The sequence below is a fragment of the Apodemus sylvaticus genome, chromosome 8, assembly GCF_947179515.1.
Source record: "Apodemus sylvaticus chromosome 8, mApoSyl1.1, whole genome shotgun sequence".
In the NCBI taxonomy this organism is placed as follows: domain Eukaryota; kingdom Metazoa; phylum Chordata; class Mammalia; order Rodentia; family Muridae; genus Apodemus; species Apodemus sylvaticus.
This window is the reverse complement of record NC_067479.1, coordinates 40,195,613-40,216,870: the sequence shown is the minus strand read 5'-3', so window position 1 is coordinate 40,216,870 and position 21,258 is coordinate 40,195,613. Positions and strand designations below refer to the sequence as shown.

The following is a 21,258-nucleotide window of genomic DNA, read 5'->3' as shown; positions in this document are numbered from 1 at the left end:
ATGCCAAAGCCCACATTCATGTGTGATGTTCCCTAAATGCCCATGGGTTAAATAGTAAATGCTCTCTAAAGCTGAAATGACTCTCTGGGCTGTATGCTAAACTGTCTCCACCTGCTCACTGCCTACCAGAGCTTCGCATCATGGGTGGAGTTGGTCAGAACCTGGAGGCCCTTGGCTACTTTTCTCCTCAGCCTCCACACAGGAGTCTTGCTACACCAGCAGTCTTCTTCTTTTCCCACTGGACCATCAGTGCAAAAACTATTTTCTGTCTTTCTGATTGATTTCCTCTCACGCTCCCTAGAGGGTGCCCATCATCCTCCACTGCCCTTTCCTCCCACACTTCCTGGAAGAGAGTTTATATCCTAGGTTTCAGAGGAAATCAATACGATATGTGAGACCTTTGAACTCTCCTCTAAAAACTTTCCGAGTCTAGTGTAGCATCGTCCTTATGTACTGTTCAAGTCCCATCAGCCCTCGGGGCGAGGTCAGAGCACTTCACTCAGGCGTTTCCCTCGCACTACTGAATCCCAACCTCTGACCTTCAGAGCAGTTTTCCTTCTTACTACACGGACAGCATAATGAAGGCAGTGCTCTGCCTGCGAAGGGAACAAAACATAACTCTTGTGACACCCCCCCCCTCGATCCTCACTCCCAGCCTTTACCCTGCCCCTACTTCACTCCTACAATGAAGTCCAAGCCAGTGCATGTGCACCCTGTGCGCGTCACCTACGCTGCCTGCTCCTAGTTCCACTGTCCTGCCAGACCCGCCCTGTGCCCTTCCATGTGTGCGGTCTGCCTGGTGTTCATCCCGTCCTGCTGTCTGACCTTTCTGGCGTTGATGACTGCTCATTCTCTTGGCATCTATGGTCAGGACTGATTGCTTCTGGGGAGAAGACTCATACTTAGCTCCTCCTTACCTGTTACATCTAAGGGACATTAAACCCTGCACAACCTCCTGCCCCTGGGGGTGAGATGGGATAAAGTGATCCTGATTGATACCAATACAGTCACCTCTAACCTCAGCCAGCCGCCTGCTCTACAGTCCTTATTAATAAACACGGCTTACATGTTTATCCTAAATAGTTGACAACTGTAGATCTGCATGATACTTGACAAATTTTCACATTTTTTACATCAATGAAAATGTACTTCTAAGATAGCAAATCATTATATCAGAAACAACTTACAACTTCCTATACATCTTACATAGGAAATTATCACACTAGTAATTTGCTGCGTAGGTGGTTCTTGTGGGTTGGATATGGCCATTGTTTTGGGATCATCTGTAATCGCTCCCATGAAAACCTTATAAGATCGGTCTATCAATATTCCCTTGTATGTGGGGTCATCAGTGTCACTGAGTGCACCTTCCAGCTCTAGAACACCCTAACTCATGTACATGTGGGCTTGAGGGATGTTAGAGTAGACAGGAAGAAAGTAGCTGAGTCCGTGGGGCAGAGGCTGCCTGTGAGTGACCTCCCTTAAGGAGCCCAATGACCTCACTGATTTACCAAGCTGGTTGTGGATGGAAGCTTCCTTGGTCTGTCAGGGCTCTGTCTATCAGGAAGACATTTCTCCATGTCTTCCCAAGGAAAGTAATGCAATAGTAATCAAACAAAATTAGATTGTCATCTTGTGAGAAAATTGGCAAAAAAAATCAATTCGCCTTTTTGTACATACAGAAAAAAAAATCTAAATTTAACAGTTAAGTGAAAGTAGGGTTCAGAGTTTCTAACATCTGTCCATAGACTCTGTAGAAGCCACATTTTGAACCTCTAACATAAGAAAAAGGAGAGCTTCAGAATGGGCCTTAAAAAAAAAAAAAGATTATCATAATCACAGCACACTATGGAACACAAACAGAAGAGACATGTTAATCATGTCAACAATTTCAGGGAAGTCCAAGGACATTATTTTCCTTATACAATAGTGGCTCATTTTCTTTTCACTCAATTTCATCCCAGCTTTAGCATACATTTGTGCATGCTCATTACTGGAGACACATTTGCTGCTTCCTGCATAAATGCTCTCTGAAAACAATTTGAAATCTTCACTACTTTGAGAGTTTTCTAGGCTGCTCATGTTTAAGAGTCTGCCTGATAATGACTATGACAAAAGGTTGTCCTGCCCTGATGATAAAATTAGAAAAGAAAAGCCTTTGCTGTCTATCCACAGGGCATCCTTACCTTGGCAGGAACCCTGCTGGTGTGATTCTTCTTCTTTTGCTAGGCTACATAGTAAATATAAGAGACTGATATTTGAATAAAATATGAAAAGCACCCAAATTGGTTCATATTCCTGGCCAAAGGGGAAAAAAATCCCCTTAAAATATCTAATTTTTTGACAGTTACAAGTAACATTTAATTCTGCTGAAAGCTCAAGCATAAAGGTGTCAAAAACAATTAGTACTTTAATAGCCTCCTTCTAAGGTTATCAGGCAGGCACAAGTTCATCAGCAAGGGGACAAAAAGTCTTCCTAAGCCAATCAGCCAATAACAGAACACGTAAGAGAAATCATACTATTTTACTACATTGTTCCTTATGTGCCTTTTATAGAAACTGGGATTCATTTCACAGAAATAGAAATGGCTGCTGTCACCATTTACCACTGTGATCATCAGATCCCTTGATGAGGACTGTTTCTCTGTTGTGCTCCTTGCTTTAGCTTGTTCTGTCATGTTTGGTTGAAGCCCTGGGAGGCCTGCTCTTCTCTGAAGGGAAATGGAGGAACACCAGTAAATCCTGGAGTGATAGGAATGGGAGGCGTGGAGGGAGGGAAAACTATGGTGGGAAGGTAATACCTGAGTGGGGTGGGGTAAAAAATAAAAGGAAGCTTGAGGTCTATAATGCCCCAAATTAACCTGTAAACCCCATCTGCCCAGTCAGGTAACTTCCTGGAATTCTGGGAGTTGTACTTGTTGGAAAATAATAGTCTCATAAGAAAGTATTGTAGACTTTCTAGTATGGTAGATTTGTCCTAATAAATTCCTAAAACATGTAGCTTTACTATATTCCAGCTGAGAAATTCGAGGGAACTGTTCTGAGCAAAGTCTACCTCTTAGTATTTAATACTTAATAATGCTTGCCTTAATATGGCCCAAAATGGTGGAATTGGTTTTTGTCTGCTGAATCTTAGGATTAACAGTAGTCAGCACTCAGTAGACACCCTGGAAGGCCTGTGCAATTTCGTAATTCTACCCCAGGCCGTGTTCTTACCACTTAGGGAAAAAGATGCAAGAGAAATAAGGGGGTCCCAGAATGTATGGATTGGGGTTAGGGATGGCTGCAGATGTGAGTTTTTGATGCATAGACACGGGACTTCTATGTCTCCCTTAGAATTAGTTTGCAAAGAAGATGCTAATTCAAAGATATTTAGCTGGCTCCATATTTAATTCTGACTTCAAATCTTGAAGCGTGGAGGAGCAGCTGTGCCTAGAGGCAATACAATCTTATTTCTATAAAAATCTCTCAAAGCTCCATATATATGCGGGAGTGTAAAAATAGATAATCAAATCCAAATTAAGGCTATTAAGAACTGATTTACTGTAAAGATAATATAGCAAAATTTTGTTTAGGTTATGGATGTTCACTAAAAATGTGTAATACTTGTTTGCCTAAAATTTTGATTATGTTTTATCTTATTTTGTCACAGTTAAATAGTTTTATCATTAGGGTTTTTAATTGCATATAGTTTGTAAATCTTTTCTGATTACTCTATATCCATTTATCTTAGCAAAAACCCCTACTGTACTCCTTAATGAAAAAAGAAGCCATCCCCGGAAGATGCAACCAAACTGCAGGCAGATGCACCGTGAGGGGTGACTCAACAATTTGTATTTATAGGCTGTGCTGCAAAAGGTTAACTGTGCACTTGGCAAGAAAAATACCCAAGGATAATAGGAGTTCCCATATGTGGAAAAGCACTATCCCAGTGCTGTTTTGTACAACCCAGGTATGTACTGGAGAAAACAAATGGAAAAAAAAAGGACTCCACATCCTTACTATTCCTTAGTCCTGCATGTGGTTGACATTTTGGACCATGATCAAGCTCTCCAGTCAGAAACTATTGGCCGGCTACATGGGGCCTCCGGTATGTTCTTTTTCATGTTTTTTCTTGGCCATCCTCCACTGAGTCTACTTCTCAAATGTTCCTTCTTTTGGTCGAAGGATTCATTAGATAACTCATTTGATTAAAGGACAGCAGCCCTTCTCCGGACTCTAGACAGAGATGCGCAGATCTCAGAGTGGCCAGCAGTGCTCCGCCCCACCCCGCCCTGCAGCCGGTCACATGACAGCTGAAAGCACCTCCTGAATTTTCCTCTTTGATTTCACTTGTCCCTTCAGGTCTATACTTGTTCCTCAAACACAAAATTAGTCCAGATTCCTCTGCCTAGCAACAGACTCTCAGTGTAATTCTTTATGTGATCCTTTACTTTCAACCAGCCAGATGACTCATGAACCTCTAACTGAGACTGTCAGATTTTCATAAAAAGTGTTTTCAATTTTTTATTATTTTTAACGAAAAGAGTAACGGGATATTTTCTCTAGGTTTGGAAAAGGCATGTGGTCTCATCAATGGATACATTCTTTCTTTCATTTAATGTTACATATTTGTGACTAATAGAAGAGCCCCCCCCCCCCCCCAGTCTGGAAGGAAAAATCTAATGAAGACCATATCCCACCTTCCACACCTGATCCTTTTAAGAAGAGACCATGATGACTGACTATATCCTTCCGATAACAAGTAACATTTAAGGGAGGAGATGAGAAGAGGTTAATTGTACTCACAGGAGAGCACTAGCACTTGGCCTATTAAATTCCACTTATGTAGGTGGCATTCAGAGAGTTGATTATGCTCCTAAATAAGCATTAATTGTTTCTTTCAACCCTGAACATAACCATGTCTGTTCACTCCACATGTGCTTTCTTAGCATCCGTGCTCTGACCATCAATTCAGCTACGTACTGAGCTATAGCAGAGAACACCACAGGCACCCCTCTTGATGCTCTGTCTCCTGTCGAAGAAAGACTTGACAAACATGGAGAACAGATACTGAAAAGAACATTGTCAGAAATCACAGGTCCCCCAGGTTCTCAGGGGGTCAGAAAGGCCCTGCTGAGAAGGCACAGTACTGCTGCTAGGGAGTCATCTATTCAGGCTCTGGGCTCATTTCTATCTTCACTTTGAAACCATGCCTATCATGCTGGAGCGAAGTCTGGGTTAGTCTTTCAGAAATGGTGATCTTGTCAAATTTTGCATATTACATGTATCCTAGCATTTAGCAAATGTTAGAAATTATTACTGATCTGTCTCCGAATTAGGAATGTATTGAGGTAGAGTGTTTCAGAATTTATTTTTAAGGTAAGAGTTTCACTGTATAAACCAAAATGCCTTGACCTTGAACTTGCAACATGCCCCTCAGACTGGGTTTAAATTTGCATACTGCCTTAGCTTCCTGAATTTAGTTTAAGCTAGTTAGTTTTTATTTTGAACTCCATGTAAGCTAGAGTCATCTGGGGCCAAGGAAAGAGGCTGAGGCTTGTTCCTATGTGGCAGGGTTAGAGTCCCTAAGGGAGCTCAAAAGAGGGTGGTTCATGAACGTGCAGCCTCAACTGCAGTGGAGAACACAGAATAACAGAGACAGCAGGACTATGGGATGATCACCAGGGACAGTGGCAGGTATTGAATGAAGCTGGCCTGAACAGACACAATACAATAAGCTATGTGCTTTACAGACAGGAGAGCCAGGAATGTGGAGCTGCCCAAGCCCTTGGAGCCCAGAAGATTATACACAAATTCCAGATGTTGGACACAGAGGCTTTTACAGTTAATTTTGATTTAGTTTGGTAACATTATAACTATGCTCTGAAAGAGGAACACTCCTCCACTGCTGGTGGGGTTGCAAGCTGGTACTATCACTCTGGAAGTCAGTCTGGTGGTTCCTCAGAAAACTGGGAATGATACTTCCAGAGGACCCTGCTATACCACTCCTGAGCATATAGCCAGAGGATTCCCCAGCATGTAATAAGGATACACGTTCCACTATGTTCATAGCAGCCCTAATTATAATAGCCAGAAGCTGGAAAGAACCCAGATGTTTCTCATCGGAGGAATGGATATAGAAAATGTGGTATATATATATATATATATATATATATATATACACAATGGAGTATTATTCAGCCATTAGACACAATGAATTCATGAAATTCTTAGACAAATGGATGGAACTAGAGAATATCATCCTAAGTGAGGTAACCCAGTCTCAAAAGAACACTCATGGTATGCACTCACTGATAAGTGGATGTTAGCCTAGAAACTTGGAATACCTAAGACACAATGCACATATCAAATGATGTCCAAGAAGAAGGAAGGAGTGGCTCCTGGTCCTGGAAAGGCTCAGTGCAGCAGTGTATGGGAATACCAGGACAGGGAAGTGGAAAGGGGTGGATTGAGGAACAGGGGTAGGGAAAAGGGCTTATGGGACTTTCAGGGAGGGGGGATCCAGGAAAGGGAATCTCACTTGAAATGTAAATACAGAATATATCGAATAAAAAAATAACTATGCTGTTGTTTATTTTTGTTATTGTTGTTTTATTTTTGTCTTTAAATATAAAGAATATGACAGTTTAATTTTTAGAGGCTCTCACAGTTGAGATTTGACTTTTTTTTAAAGAGACCAAATATATGGAAGAGAATGAATTAAAATGTTTATATATTTTAGATAGCTAATTGACTTTTAAAGTTGTAACTGGCTTTTATACTGTAATATCAACAAGCACTCATGGGAATACACAAGAAAGGAAATGGTTTAATATCGATATATCTGTCAAGTATTGACAAGGGGTAAATTGTATTGGTTAGGTTTTTTTGCCATCTTGACATAAACTGGAGTCATCTTGAAAAAAATAAAAAAGAACCTTAAAAGACGGAATGCTTCCATTTGATTGGCCAGTGGGCATGTTTCCGGGATCCAAGTTACTACAGGAGGTGCCATCGTGGGCAGCTGGTTCTGAGATATATAAGAAAGTAGGCTGAGTAAGCCAGGGAGAGCAAGCCATGAAGCAGCTTCCTCATAACCACTGCTGCAGTTCCTGATTCCAGTGGCGCCTTGATTTCCTGCCCTAACTTCTACTTGTGACGGACTGTAAACAGAAGACACAAACCCTTTCCTTCCCTAGGTGCTTTTGGTCATGATGTTTACTATAGCAATAGAAAGTAATCCAAGATACTGCTGCAATTAAAGGTGTGTACTTGTACTTCTATGCCAACCTTTAAGTCTCAGTCTTTTAGCACATAAGAGTTTCTCTCTACCATTTCAGTGACCTGCACATACAAAGCAAGTACTCGCTATCACTGACTAAGCTACAGCTGTAGTCCTAAAGTGCCTAGAGAGGAATTATTATACTTGTTGAATATAGTGGATTATCAAGAATTAATAATTCAATTTCTGCCTAGAATATCAAAGCCAAAGTGAAAGAAATGCATAGTAAAAGATGTCACTCAAATACTTCTGGTAGAGGTCTGTACAGAATAAGAGACAGATAGCTCAGTATGTGTAAGATTCCACTGCTTCTGCTGGCTACTGGAGACACAGTGCTTTATATCAGGGTGTCAAATGCATGGGACATTTGATAGCACAGAGGTCCAAGGGATATTTGTTTAGCTTTCGTTTTTAAATTCTGAAATAAGAGAAACTATGCATATAAAGGTAATTATATAAGGTGTGAAGCAGTAACTATAGTTTTAAAATGACATTAAAATGAAATTATCAGCTAATAAAATTAAATTAGTGGTTTGATACATGTGTATGTATCGTCAGAGTTCTCCATAGTAACAGAACTTGTAGAATGAATGAATACCAACCCCTCTCCCCCTTTCTGTCTTCCTACCTCAATATCTACATTAGAAGTGGATCTTCCTACCTCAAATTAAGCAAACATTCTTCATAAGAGTGCTCCCGATTTTGGGGTTTTATCTCCAGATCGAGTCAAGTTCATAAGAAAGAATAGTCACCACAAGTCTACCCCAGGTCAACATGACACAGACTCATATCTTGTTATGTATGTTGTAATTAATTTCCAAATTAAAAAATAACCAGGCTATAATAATGTTACACAGGACATAACTATTCCATATACAATTGTATTCTCATGATATATTTAATCCAAGCTAAAATTACATCTAACATTATATAACCATAAAAGCTCAAACATTAAAAATGTATAATAGGTGGTAATATCCAGGGGACATTCTTTAATTTCTCAAACTTAAATATGATAACCAAATGATATTCTATGGATATTCCATCACATGATAAAATTAAGAAAACACAAATATCTGTACAAACTTATTCTTAACAAATAAGAGAGAGAACTCATGCTGTTATAAGCCTCGTTTCTGCAACTGGTCACAAGGCCTTGACTGATATTTGTATCTACCTTCGTCTTCTATCCATCCTGCATTTCCTCCACCCTCAGGAAGCAGGTCTTGGCCCATGCTTTCATTCTTGGTTGGTCTGTCTGTGCCCTCTGTCATCCTGCTTGGATTAGGCTGTTGTACTTTCCCATTGACTCTAATCACAGGACACAATAGCACCGAGAGATGCCCTAAAGGATCTCCTGCACTCCAGACATAATCTCGTTTACCTCCACTGTGGAGAAGCAATCTAATTTCTACATGGTACTAGATTAATCACTATCTTAACACTGTTATTCCTTTTTTAGCCTGTTGCATTAGGAGCCCAAAAAAGCCAGGGAGAAGTCTGAGTTTCCAATTCAATGGAATGCTTGTTGTGGGTCCTGGCAGGAATGCGCCCAACTCTGGTACCAGCATTTGTAGGCCAGCAGACTTAAGGTCAAGGGAAAAAGAAGCAAAAATTTTCCTAGTGGGTCACTAAGGATGAGAGCGTACAACTATTCTCCTTCTACCCCTTGATTCCCGGGCCTGTGGATCCTGACAATGGAAGAAATCATGTCATATATTGGATGCTTATTCAAAGCACATACCACCTTCTTAGGAACCCTGTCCAGCTGCCACCTAATTCGCAATGTAAAAGTAACTTCAAAGGGCCATTCTACCTTTCTATCAGGCTGGCTGCTTCAGGACGGTGGGAAACATATAAAACCAGTGGATTCCATGGTTGTTAGCCCACTGTCGCACGTTCTTGGCTATGAATTGAGTTCCTTGATCAGAAACAATATTATGTGATGTTCCATGATGGCGGATAAGGTATTTGTTATGCCCATGGATAGTGGTTTTGGCAGGAGCATTATGTGCAAGCAAGGCAAATTCATTAACTAGAATAAGTATCTACCAGCAAGAACAAAGCCTTGTCCCTTCCTTGGAGGTAGTGGTCCTATGTAGTCAACCTGCCACCTGGTTAGTGGCTGGTCACCTGTATCTGGTCACCAGATATAGCTGGTGCCATATTTGGGTTCAGTACTGGTCTCTGCTGTGGGTTCAGTAGGAACTAGAGCCAGGACAACAAATCCATGTTGCTGGGCCCATGTACAAATGTATCTCTGCCACTTATAATAGCCACTTTATTAATGGGTCCTTTCGGCAATGACAAGACTGGCTGGGGAAAGAGATTGACTGTCCACAGAACTGGTCACCCTACCTACTCGATTATTTAACCCCTCAGCTGAAACACCTCTGATTATCATTTACATGGAATAAAATTATTTTCACACCCTTCACCCATCTGGAGAGATCTATCCACATACTTCTTCCTCAGATTTCTTTCTTACCAATTTACTAATCAGCAAGTCCATTCCTTCACTGGCATTAGTCAATTTCCTCAGGATTTCAGTGTATGGAGAAAAACACCTGAGACATCCAGCTCTGTGGACTGAGCCGCTACTGGACTCTTGGACTTTCTGTTCACAGCCAGTCATTCTGGACTAGCAGGATGCAGTCTATACATCACTCTAATAAACTCCCATTCTTTCTATATAGAGAAATTTTCTATAAATTCTGTTACTATAAAGAACCCTAACTAATACTATGCATATAAAGATAAATCTAAAGTTTGGGACTATATCTATGGTTTTTAAAAAGACATTAATAATACACAGCCAATAAAAGACATGATGACAAAAGTTTAAAGTGTCAGCTAATAAGATTAAATTTGTAGCTTGTTACATATTTATATAAAGTATACACCAATATGTATGTATATATACTACTATAAACATAGATGTATGTATATCTATGATATTTCTAAATAGCATCTGCTTGTTAAAATTAATGCAGATGCTACCATGGTGGTTTTATTAAAAGAAATAAGAACTGGACATCATTCCAGAAGGATGCTTTTGCAATCTGAACTGCAGCCTAGCAACATAGTGCTATCTAGGTGGTTAGGTCTGGGAACAAGAGGCAAAGCAGAGCAAAGGCTGCAGACCCTCCCAGAGGCTGCAGACCCTCCCAGAGGCTGCAGACCCTCCCAAAGGCTGCAGCCCCTCCCAGAGGCTGCATCTCAACAGCTTTCCATGATTCCACTAGAAAACACAGATGCATGGAGACATCAGCTCTGCCATGAGTAGGGAGCAGACACTGGTCACACAGCTCTTTTCATGGTGGTATGGAAAACATTATGAGCTTGGATTTGAGTTTTCTCTATGAGAAAAAAATTCTATTTGGCAGAATGTTTTTAAGGAGGATGCTAGACTTCTTTCAGTTTTGATTACTGTCAACAATGACATAGAAACAAGAGTACAGAGAAGTAAATAATACATCGAATGCATTCTGTAGCCAGTGACTCAGCTGATGTTTATTCCATAGGACTTATTCAGAATGTGAATAGGCCACAAAGCTTAAAATAATTACAAAGAAATTTTTAATTAAAAAATAAGTTAGGAAATCAAGAACAAATATAGCTACATAAATTGTAAATATCTGGCAACAGTATAAAGTATATAAAAATTAAAAAGTGGTCCTAGCTATTCTGACTGTTGTGTAGAGGAATCTCAGGGTTGTTTTGATTTGCATTTCCCTGATGACTAAGAATGTTGAACATTTCTTTAGGTGCTTCTCAGCCATTCAATATTCCTCAATTAAGAATTCTTTGTTTAGCTCTGTACTCCATTTTTAATAGGGTTATTTGTTTCTATGGAGTCTAACTTCTTGAGTTCTTTCTATACACTGGATATTAGCCCTCTATTGGATGTGGGATTGGTAAAGATCTTTTCCCAAACTTCTGGGTGCTGTTTTGCCCTATTGATAGTGTCCTTTGCCTTACAGAAGCTTTGTAATTTTATGAGGTCCCTTTGGAAATTCTTGATCTTAGAGCATTAGCAATTTCCTCTGTATCCATATATGTGAGGCTCTTCCCTACATTCTCTTCTATTAGTTTCAATATATCTGGTTTTATGTGGAGGTCCTTGATCAAAAACTCAGGTGACAGCAAATGATGGCGAGGATGAGGAGAAAGGAACTCCTCCATTGCTGGTGGGAATGCAAGCTGGTACAACTACCCTGGAAATCAGTCTGATGGTTCCTCAGAAAATTGGTATTACCTGAGGACCGAGTTATACCACTCCTGGGCATAGACCTAAAAGATGCTCCAACATATAACAACGTCACATGCTCAACTATGTTTATAACAGCCTTATTTACAATACCAGAAGCTGGAAAGAACCCAGATGTCCCTCAACAGAAGAATGGATACAGAAAATGTGGTATATTTACATAATGGAGTAATATTCAGTTATTAAGAATGATGACTTAAGGAAATTCATAGGCAAAAGGATGGACCTAAAAAACATCATCCTGAATGAGGTAACCAAATCACAAAATAATACACATGATACGCACTCACTGATAAGTGGATATTAGCCCAAAAGCTCGGAATACCCAAGATACAATTCACAGACCACATGAAGCTCAAGAAGGAATACCAAAGTGTGGATACTTTGGTCCTTCTTATAAGGGGGAGCAAAATACAGGAACAAATATGGAGACAAAGTGTGGAGCAGAAACTGAAGGAAAGGCCATCCAGAGATTGTCCCACGTGGGGATCCATCCCATATACAGTCACCAAATCCAGACACTATTGTGGATGCCAACAAGCACTTGCTGACAGGAGCCTGATATAGTTGTCTCCTGAGAGGCTCTGCCAGAGCCTGACTAATACAGATGCGAATGCTCGCAGCCAACCACTGAACTGATCATGGGGTCCCCAACGTAGGAGCTAGAGAAAGGACTGAAGGAGTTGAAGGGGTTTGCATCCCCATAGGAAGAACAACAATATCAACCCAACCCAACTGAGCTCCCAGGGTCTAAACCACCAACCAAGTAATACACATGGAGGAACCCATGGCTCCAGCTGTGCATGCAGCAAAGGATGGCCTTGTTGGGCATCAATGGGAGGAGAGACCCTTGGCCCCAGGAAGGCTCAATGCCTCAGTGTAGGGAAATGAGAGGGTTGGAAGGCGGGAGTGGGTGCTTAGGTGGGGGTACACCCTCACAGAAGCAAGAGGAGGGAGGATGGGATAGAGAGTTTCTAGGGGGGGGGGAGAATCAGGAAAGGGGATGACATTTGAAATATGAATAAATAAAATATCTAATAAAAAATTAAAATTAAATGTTAAGTTATATTTATCAATAAACAAGTTAATAAATTAAATAACTAAAAACTGGGCTCAATGTTGTACTGCAATCACAGATCAGTTGTAATATTAATAATTTGAATGAAAATAAAACATCTTTTAAAAGGCACACAAATAACTCTAAAATATCATCTTATTATACAAATCATCATGACCCTTTATAAATGAAATCTTTAAGTATAACTGGACTTTTCAATATATAGCCTAAAATGTTTTGCTTATGCACAGCATTCTTAAAGGTAAGGTCATTAATTTTGATTCATTTCACTTTGTCAGAAGTGTTTAGTGGAAATGATAACTGTCAATATAAAGTACTAAATAAAATTTAATTGATTACATTGATATTATAGAATGATTTTTTTATCATTACAGTATCTTTTGGTTGGCTGTTGTATAATCTCCTAGCTTGATTTTCACAAGCGCCCAAGCATTAAGACAGTATTTTAGTAGTGTGAGCAGCTTTTCTAAAGAACAGAAACACCTCAGTTTATATGCAATCACAAATGATTACAGTGAGGTGTGGGTTTCCCAATGCTGGTGAACCAAGTTCCCTTACATAGCTTTTGCCTTCAAAGCATCTCCAATACATATATTAAATTGAGCTTAGGATCTGTCATAGTAATATAATCATTGTCCTCAGTGGTGGTTTTCTTTATGACTTTGAACAGGGGCTGAGTTGTTGCCACAAAAGGAGATACTTTACATAGATCAAAAATTCTTCTTTCTAACATCACTGCAATGACTCAATTGTCTTCAGTGATTGTTTATTGATATTTACTGTTTCCCCTTCCCATTTCTGACCAGATTGAAATTCAAAGAACCAAACTTAATTTTAAGAATAATGTGCATAGGCATAAGAGGCTTACTAGTTAAAAATGCTCCAATACCTCTCTGTAATTAAAAGAAGTGTGGCAGTAATCAGAGAACTCAGTTACAGCCACAGGACAGTGGGGAGCTCTGTCCTCCCAAGATGTTTCAGTAACTGTGGATTCCCAGTTACTTCTCTTCTAAACAAAATCATCTCTACAGTTCAGGTCCCCACTAGTCTCAAGACTTTTATCTATAATTCTGTGCCAACGTGGAATAAAACCAATCATAAATTAAGGCTTTGGATTACTTATTACTCATAATGAACGTCACTTGTTCCAACACATTTTTGCCATTCTTAGAACAGTAAAAGGACAATCAATAGCTAAAGTATACTTTATAAAGTTGAATGTTTATTTTAAATTCTATTACAGATTTCATCTTTCTGGTCCTTTCCTAACCACTTACTAAGAATACTCTGACCACACAGATACTTAGCCCTCATGAAGTCCTTGGGTTTTCTTATTTCATTAACTATTTTACATCACTTACAAGTGTGGTACACACACCTTCTCAGTCACACCTTAATACTCCTAGAAAGGAACTCCCAAAGCACTCCCAAAGCGTCAGATGAAATCTGTCCGGTAGTGTTTCTGTTAAATCCGGCCAACTTGGGTAACAACCTCCCTGTGAACCGATGGGATTCACAAGGGATGAACATGGCGTGACGACAGCTGTAAGCAGAGGCCGAGAACAGAGAACTTGCCAGGACAGAAACCAAATGAGTAAGCGCAGATGTCTACAAGACAAACTCACAGACAGGGCAGATGACATGCATACGAGATCTTTTAAACAATTCAACTCCTTGGCAAAGGTTAGAGATGAAGATAAGTCAGTTCAATTTAGCACTAGCAGCATCATCCATTGTAACAGCCCATGTAGCATATCTGTATTTACGGTTTCTCCAAAGTTGAATTATGTGTAACTGCATTGAGAAACAAGGCAGGGAAAACTGAATACAGGTCTCATTATATCCCACGTATCTTGATGTATAGTGAATTCACCACTTAAAAGTAGTTATGATGAAATTGCAATGCCCTGAAATGCAGCAGTAGACAACTCTGATCAAAAGTGTGTAAATGTGACTTCAAACAATCTAACTATAACAAAACATTCACTTGTGACCTAATTAGAAAAACTGAAGAAACAACTTCAAGGAAACAAGATAGTATGGAAAACAGAGCCCGTGGTCTCAGAGCAAAGACACATATCTACACATTTTTTACTCTCATAGTTATACTTGAGCGTGAGAACTTCAATAGCAGCATAGTAAAAATCACAGACCAACAGGATAAAAGCAGGTATTAATAATATGCAATTTACGAATAAAGTTTATTACCATGGTTACAGACTTTGAGAACAGGCCTCTGAGACACTGGACTGAGACTCTGCCGAATATCTGTTTAAAAAGAGAGAGAAATTTAATATAGAAGTATGTGTGACTCGAGAAGTAAAGGAATCTCATGTGACTTTTCTAGGCTTAGGTATGCTTAGCGATGATGCCATGTTTCAATGCCCTGAACACGTGGACAGGAACACTCGGACTTTGCTTTCAGGTTGAACTGTGGGGCCCTGGCCTCCACTGGGGCGAGGTGCATATAGTGCTCGTAATGAGCCTCGTCATACTAGTGAGGATTTTCTAGGTTCAGTGCATCGATTTGTTAATGCACTACTGAAACCAGCCAACTGGAATGCATCTCTCTCTGACACCTGTATCTGCCAGGGATTAAGCAGACTTAGGAAAGTTAGGAACAATTTCTGTCCACAGCACTGTTCTTGTGACAAATGACTTTATAAGAATTAAGGAGAGGAAATGTTCTTCCGTTGAAAGTAACATGAAATAAGAAAAGAATTCACCTTTCAGCTTTGGTGTCCTTTTTCTTCTGTCGCGGAAGGCAGCCCCTGACTGCAAGGCCTCCAGCAGACTATCCATCACTCCTGTCTCATCCCCCTCTGTGAAAAGAGATGCAGGGAATTCCATCAGCCCTCAGGGTTACCAAAGCAATGTCAAAGCACACGTGAAAACGGCGATGGTGATAGCAGGGAGCAAGAGGACAGAACACCATGACTAGATCAGGAATTTCCAAACAAGAAAAGATCCAGCTCTGTCCTAAATCAGTCATTTTTTAATTAGCATCATCTCATCAGTGCATGCGTTCTGTCCACTAAAGAGGACAGGGATTCCCAGATGCAGCAGTGGAACACTGCTTATATAGACGAGTGGCACGGAGAGTTAGCTAGAATGTGCTTTCAGTATTTGTGGTCATCATAAATCATATTTTCTCTCCTAGAAATGAGTTATTTCTTTAGAGCATAAGACTAGTTTCTAAAAGCGACCAGGTGCCTCTATTATCCAGAAACTGGGTCTGCCCAAAATTACCATAGACATTTTTCATGCAAGACTTTATGGATGAATGTATTTCTAATTACGAACACACACACACACACACACACACAGATATATAATTCTGCTAACATGTAGATGTATACACATGATAAGTATGTATATTTCCCTCTGAGTTAAGGTGACACAGAATAATTGCCAGAAGCTTTCATATAATTCATGAAAGTTATCTTTTACAAATAAGATGGTGCACCCAGAGATACTTTCAAAAATTTAAAGGATAGAATTCCTCAAAGAACACTAAGGCCCCTTGTCCCTGCAAAGCAGGTTCTTTGCCAGCTTTCTCTATGAAACGGTATGCCTGCTGGAACAGCACATCAAAAAGAGAAGATACTACTTTCCTAAGAGCTCTGTACTTGTTTCTGTCTTCCCCTTTTGGAGACACACTCTCCGTGGAGCACTACTGACATGTGACTGTGGCAGAGTACAAAACCACACTCCTCTACAGTTTATAAACAGATGTATACATAGAACTATGCATCAGCTGTTTCTCCATCTGCTCCGACCGCACATTTTTAGACGCGAGCTAAACCTTGGAGGTGTGATCAAAAATGGTGGGTGAAAATCTGAGTATTTAGAGGTTGTCAGTTTACACATATATTTAAATCTGAAGCACTTCAATGTTTACTGTAAAGTACATTAAATATTTTAGACAATTTAATAAGTAACTACCTACCTAATCTTTAAAAATTTACATTCAAATTTAAGTATATTTTTTCTAAACAAAAGTTCATGTACTACTGAACATTTTAAGGTAGTTATCAATGAGAATAAGCATTTAAATAAACAAACTTTCTTCTTTAAATTTAGTATTATGTTTGCTTGCAAATAAAAAGCAGGGAATAGAAAAATAGAGAACTGGTTTAGGGGGAAGGAGAACAGGGCAAGAGCTAAATATAAAAGAGTTGGTGCTGCTCCTGGATTGTAAACCAGTTATAAATGGCTCAGTACGGATGGTCCTAGATGATTACACTGTATGAACACTAAGTTATTGCTGGGTGTTGACTGCATTACAGCCTGAAAGGCTGATCCTGCTGGTCGCTGGCGACAGATGCTGGCAGTTTAGGCTCATGAGGTGACTCACACGCTGCAGTCTCTGTTTTCAGGCCTTTGAACATGCAGCTCGCTAGAATGAGTGTCTTTTCCCACTTTCTTTCCCAAGCTAGCTCCTACCACTACTTCAAGACAGAAGCTGAGACCATCTGAGACCATGTCCTGCCCCGTGTGTGCTAGCTCAGTGCATATGGCACATATGACAGCACATCCTTTTGAAAAGTTGTGCTGTTTCCTAGACTGTACTACTTATGAGACAAGTAGGTCCTGAAAGACAGGGATAGCAGAGGAAGAGCTCATTACATTGGTCCCCCATCCTGCATTGTCCCCTGGCCCCCAAGACAGGGTTTACTCTGTGTAGCCCTGGCTGTCCTGGAACTCACAGAGGTCTACCTGTTCTGCTTTCTGAGTCCTGAGATTAAAGGCATGTCCCACTACTGCCTGGCTTTATTTATTTTTTTATAGGTAGCAAAATAAAATTATTTTATAGGAACAAGTTGTCCGTTCCATTATATTTGCTTATGTTCTTGGTTAGGGACATAATCATGTCTCATATCATTGCTAAAGAACCTCTGATTTAAATAGACTTGTGGGTATGTCAATTCTATTCATGTTAAATAGAACTAATATATCAGACGATTAGATATAAAGAGGGTGTTCTTCCCTTGCTAGGTATGTTCCATCCACTTATCCAACACATGTTTACCTGACATGTGTATGGTATTGTGCATTCGAGTATCACTGCGGATGTCTGAGACCTAGGTTGTACAGATTAACAAGGACTCCCTCCTGCCAAAGCACAGAAAGAGGTTGATGTGAATGGGTGGACACCATCAGAGGAAGAGAGGTCTTTGGAGAATAGCAGAGATAGAAGCAAATGTGGAAAAATCAAAAGATGTCTAAAGCTATTTAAATCTTTATACATACATCGTTCTACTATACACCTAGGAAATAAGGTCAATTTACATTAAAAATACAGCCTCATTTCTTCTGTGAAATAGACTACTTGAAATAGAGCACCAGCAGGACTGAATAACACATTGCCTCCCATAATTTGTAAGTGAACTTTGAAAAATGTTGAGGGAAATGGAGAAAGGCCAGTCTGGGAGGAGACATCTCCAAAGTAGAATCAATGAGGTGAGGATAGGAAGGAGGAAAGGCAGTGGAGGAACAGCTGAGGTCTTGGTGCCCATGGATGGAGGAAGATAAAGTATGGGAAGAATTCAGAGTTTGGTGGACAATGAAGATTAGGTGCTATGATTGTGGGAGATGTCTGCAGTGACCTCCAGGTGATGCCAAGGATTAAGCTGGAAATTTTGGTCTCAACATAGCATGACAAAGGCACACTACTTTAAAAGTTATTCTCTTATTACAAGTAAGAGTAAGACGCCACCCCAAGGACTTGTGGGACCTCTTAACATACAGCATGAGCCCATATGCCATTTTCTTCAGCCAAGACAGAACACTAAAATTTCACACAACCAAGAAAGAATGTTTCCTAAAAGTTTCCTGAAAGCTAAAACTTGGCAATCAAACCTAAACAACTTACAAAGGAAATAAATGAGAATGGGGTAGACTTCTCAATAGCACACTGAATGCCAAAAGACAGGAGGTAAGTGATTTCAGCTTCAGAAGAGAATTATTTCTAGGTAAGCAATAGTTCAGTTGCCAGGAAGGTAGGGATGGAAAATAGTAATACTCAGGCAATGCAGTCATCTAGACCTGATTTCTTAGAGAAAGGAAAAGTGTTATGGTTTGGATCTAAGATGTCTTCAGAATCCACGTGCTAACGGCTCAGTTGACATAGCTTGTGGAAAGTGATTGGCTCATGAAAGCTTGATCCTCACCAACGGATCAATCCACTGAAGACATATTTGATGAACTATTGGGAGGTGACAAATGCTTAGGAGATGGGACCTTGTTGCTTTCAGGGGTGGCTTTGGGCCTGACAACCTGCTCTGCCTCTCTCTGCCACACAGGGATCTGATGACCATGAGATGAGCACTGCTGTTCCACCCTGACCTGGAAGTTGTTCTTTACCATGGCCCAGACACAATGGACCAGGTTGATAATGGACTAAAAATCTCTAAAACTGAATGCCCAAAGAAATGCACACCCCCTCCCAGGTATCTTGAATATTTTGTTAAACAAAAGGCTGACTAACACATTGTGCTTTGGCACAGTAAGGAGTGAAAACCAAACAAAAAAAAAACCAAGGAGGGGGTGGGCAGGAAGGTAGAAGACAACCAGTGAATGTAAGAGGACTCCCAGGATTCCGAGGACCTAGGCCCCGAGCAGTCTGCAGTTTCTGCTGGAAGACAGAAGCTGGGTGGAGGAAGCAGGCACTAAGACCTGATGTCTGACCACTTAGAAAACCAACTGATGTTTATACAGATCTGTTAGAAGTTTGAAAAACCAAAGACAGATAAGCACAAATCTTAAGCACTTTGATTTTAGTTTCCATTAAATTAAATAATGTGGTCATAATTGCTGTGGCCTGCATTCTGGTGCACCGACAGCAATGTAATCCTTAGGAAGACAGCCATTATGAAGTGACTAAGCCATGAGGAGGAGCTCACATGGATGAGACATTGCCCTTACAAAGGGTATGGGGCAGCTGGTCACCCCACCACCACCATATGGGTTCAAAGGAACAAGGTATTATATGTGGAGGGGAGAGGGAGCCCTTTGCAAAAACAGAATTCACAGAGGCTCTGATTTTCGATAGCTCAACCTCAAGAATCATGAGCTAATATGCCTTTCCTGCATACAAATTACCATGTATAAGGAATTTTGTTATAATAGTAACACGTACTAAGGAAACAAAGAATATTTAGAACATGACAATCTTACAGATGTTGGTTCTTCTGATGACATAGACTCTGCTGGGTTATAATGGAAGCTAACAGGGCAAAGGTGAGTGGGTGCTGGGTAAGGATAGTCAGGTCCGGAGAGAATCCAGGGAACCAAATCCTCAAGCCACCTGCTAGGAACTCAGTCACTTCCAAAATGAAAACTGTAATCTAAAAAGTGACTTTTAGATTCTTGAAATTTGATTAGGGGAAACTGAGGAAGAGTAAATGATGAAGACACTGATTTTTAGCCTAAGGCAATCACCTGTAAGGAGGATGACAGTTCGCAAAGGCTATGATAGTGCAATGGATGTTGGATGAGAAACCTGAGCACAACCTAGGGGAGGGGCATCAGCATGGGGCAAGGGGAAAGGCAAATGGCTAGGAAGGTTTTAGAGAAAGTAAGGGATACAAATTTAACACCTAGCCTTTAACAAGAGAATTGAGATGGAAAGCCCAGCCTCCTTAAAGACTAATTAAAGTGTGGTACTACACAGAATTCACAGGCTCATAGTAAACCCAACCTTCCAGAATGCAGCTATTTACAGAAGCTTTTTTTGGTCCAGCATCTCAGCCCTTAACCTTCTAGATTAAACCACAAAATACTATTTAAACCAGAGAGCAAAACGGCAGGAATAACTTCAAACAAAATCTCTGAACTCATTTCAATACAGAAGAAATGTAGAAAATTTGAGTCAAGGGATGCAGAGAGCCAATTTTCACTGGAACGTAAATCGACAAAGAGAACATCAGAGCAGATCTCATTCATACTGTAAACAGCCACCAACCATAAGCAGTGGGATCTGGGGATGAAAGAAACCATAACAGTTGAAATGTTCCATTTTCTTTTCCTGTACTCATTATTTGTCTAACGTGAACAGGTTGGTGTTAAAAGCAAAAGTTATAATTTTTTTCTAAAGAAAGTCTCTTCCACCCTGAAATTGACCAGTACACACAGTTATTAGTTCTTGTGGTTGGATTTCAGTTCCCATTCTGACCATCTCCAGCCTGCTATACCTTACTGTAACTTTGAGATGGGCTCTATAATAGAATTTACCTTAGCAAGCTATTGTCAGAATCGAGTTAACCTGTATAAAGACAGTGTCTCCACCTGGTCAGGGCAGATCCGCATTAGCTGTTATTACATTTAATACTGTGACTCTCCTTGTTCAGATGATTGGGACAAGTAACAAATCCATTCTCAACCACCACCTCATGCCTTGTCCACTTTAACTAGAAAGGCTAGAAACGCTGAAAACAAGAAGCTAAAAACATCCAACTTTCCAGGTCTCCCTGCCAGCAAAACTAGAGAGGCCATAAGATGCACTGCTGTGCAACGAGGCATAGGAGACATCAACAGACTGCATGTCCACAACTATTATCCCATTTCTCATCAACTGGAATTGTGGCAGCTATAACTGCAACTGTAGAATGCTGCCCCCCTCTGGCAGCCAAAATATTAACACTA

At 40.2% G+C, this 21,258-nt stretch overlaps 1 protein-coding gene across 2 annotated transcripts in view; it reads right to left on the bottom strand.

The window, feature by feature from the left end:
* Window positions 1-21,258, bottom strand: part of Diaph3 (diaphanous related formin 3) — a 495,795-nt gene that overhangs the window by 99,773 nt on the left and 374,764 nt on the right. For both annotated transcript variants that reach the window (XM_052190840.1, XM_052190842.1), the window contains 2 exons: window positions 15,339-15,434; window positions 14,821-14,880 (listed from right to left, as the gene is read on the bottom strand). In XM_052190840.1, coding sequence (XP_052046800.1) covers window positions 14,821-14,880; window positions 15,339-15,434 — 156 coding nt within the window. The remainder of the gene's footprint in view (window positions 1-14,820; window positions 14,881-15,338; window positions 15,435-21,258) is intronic.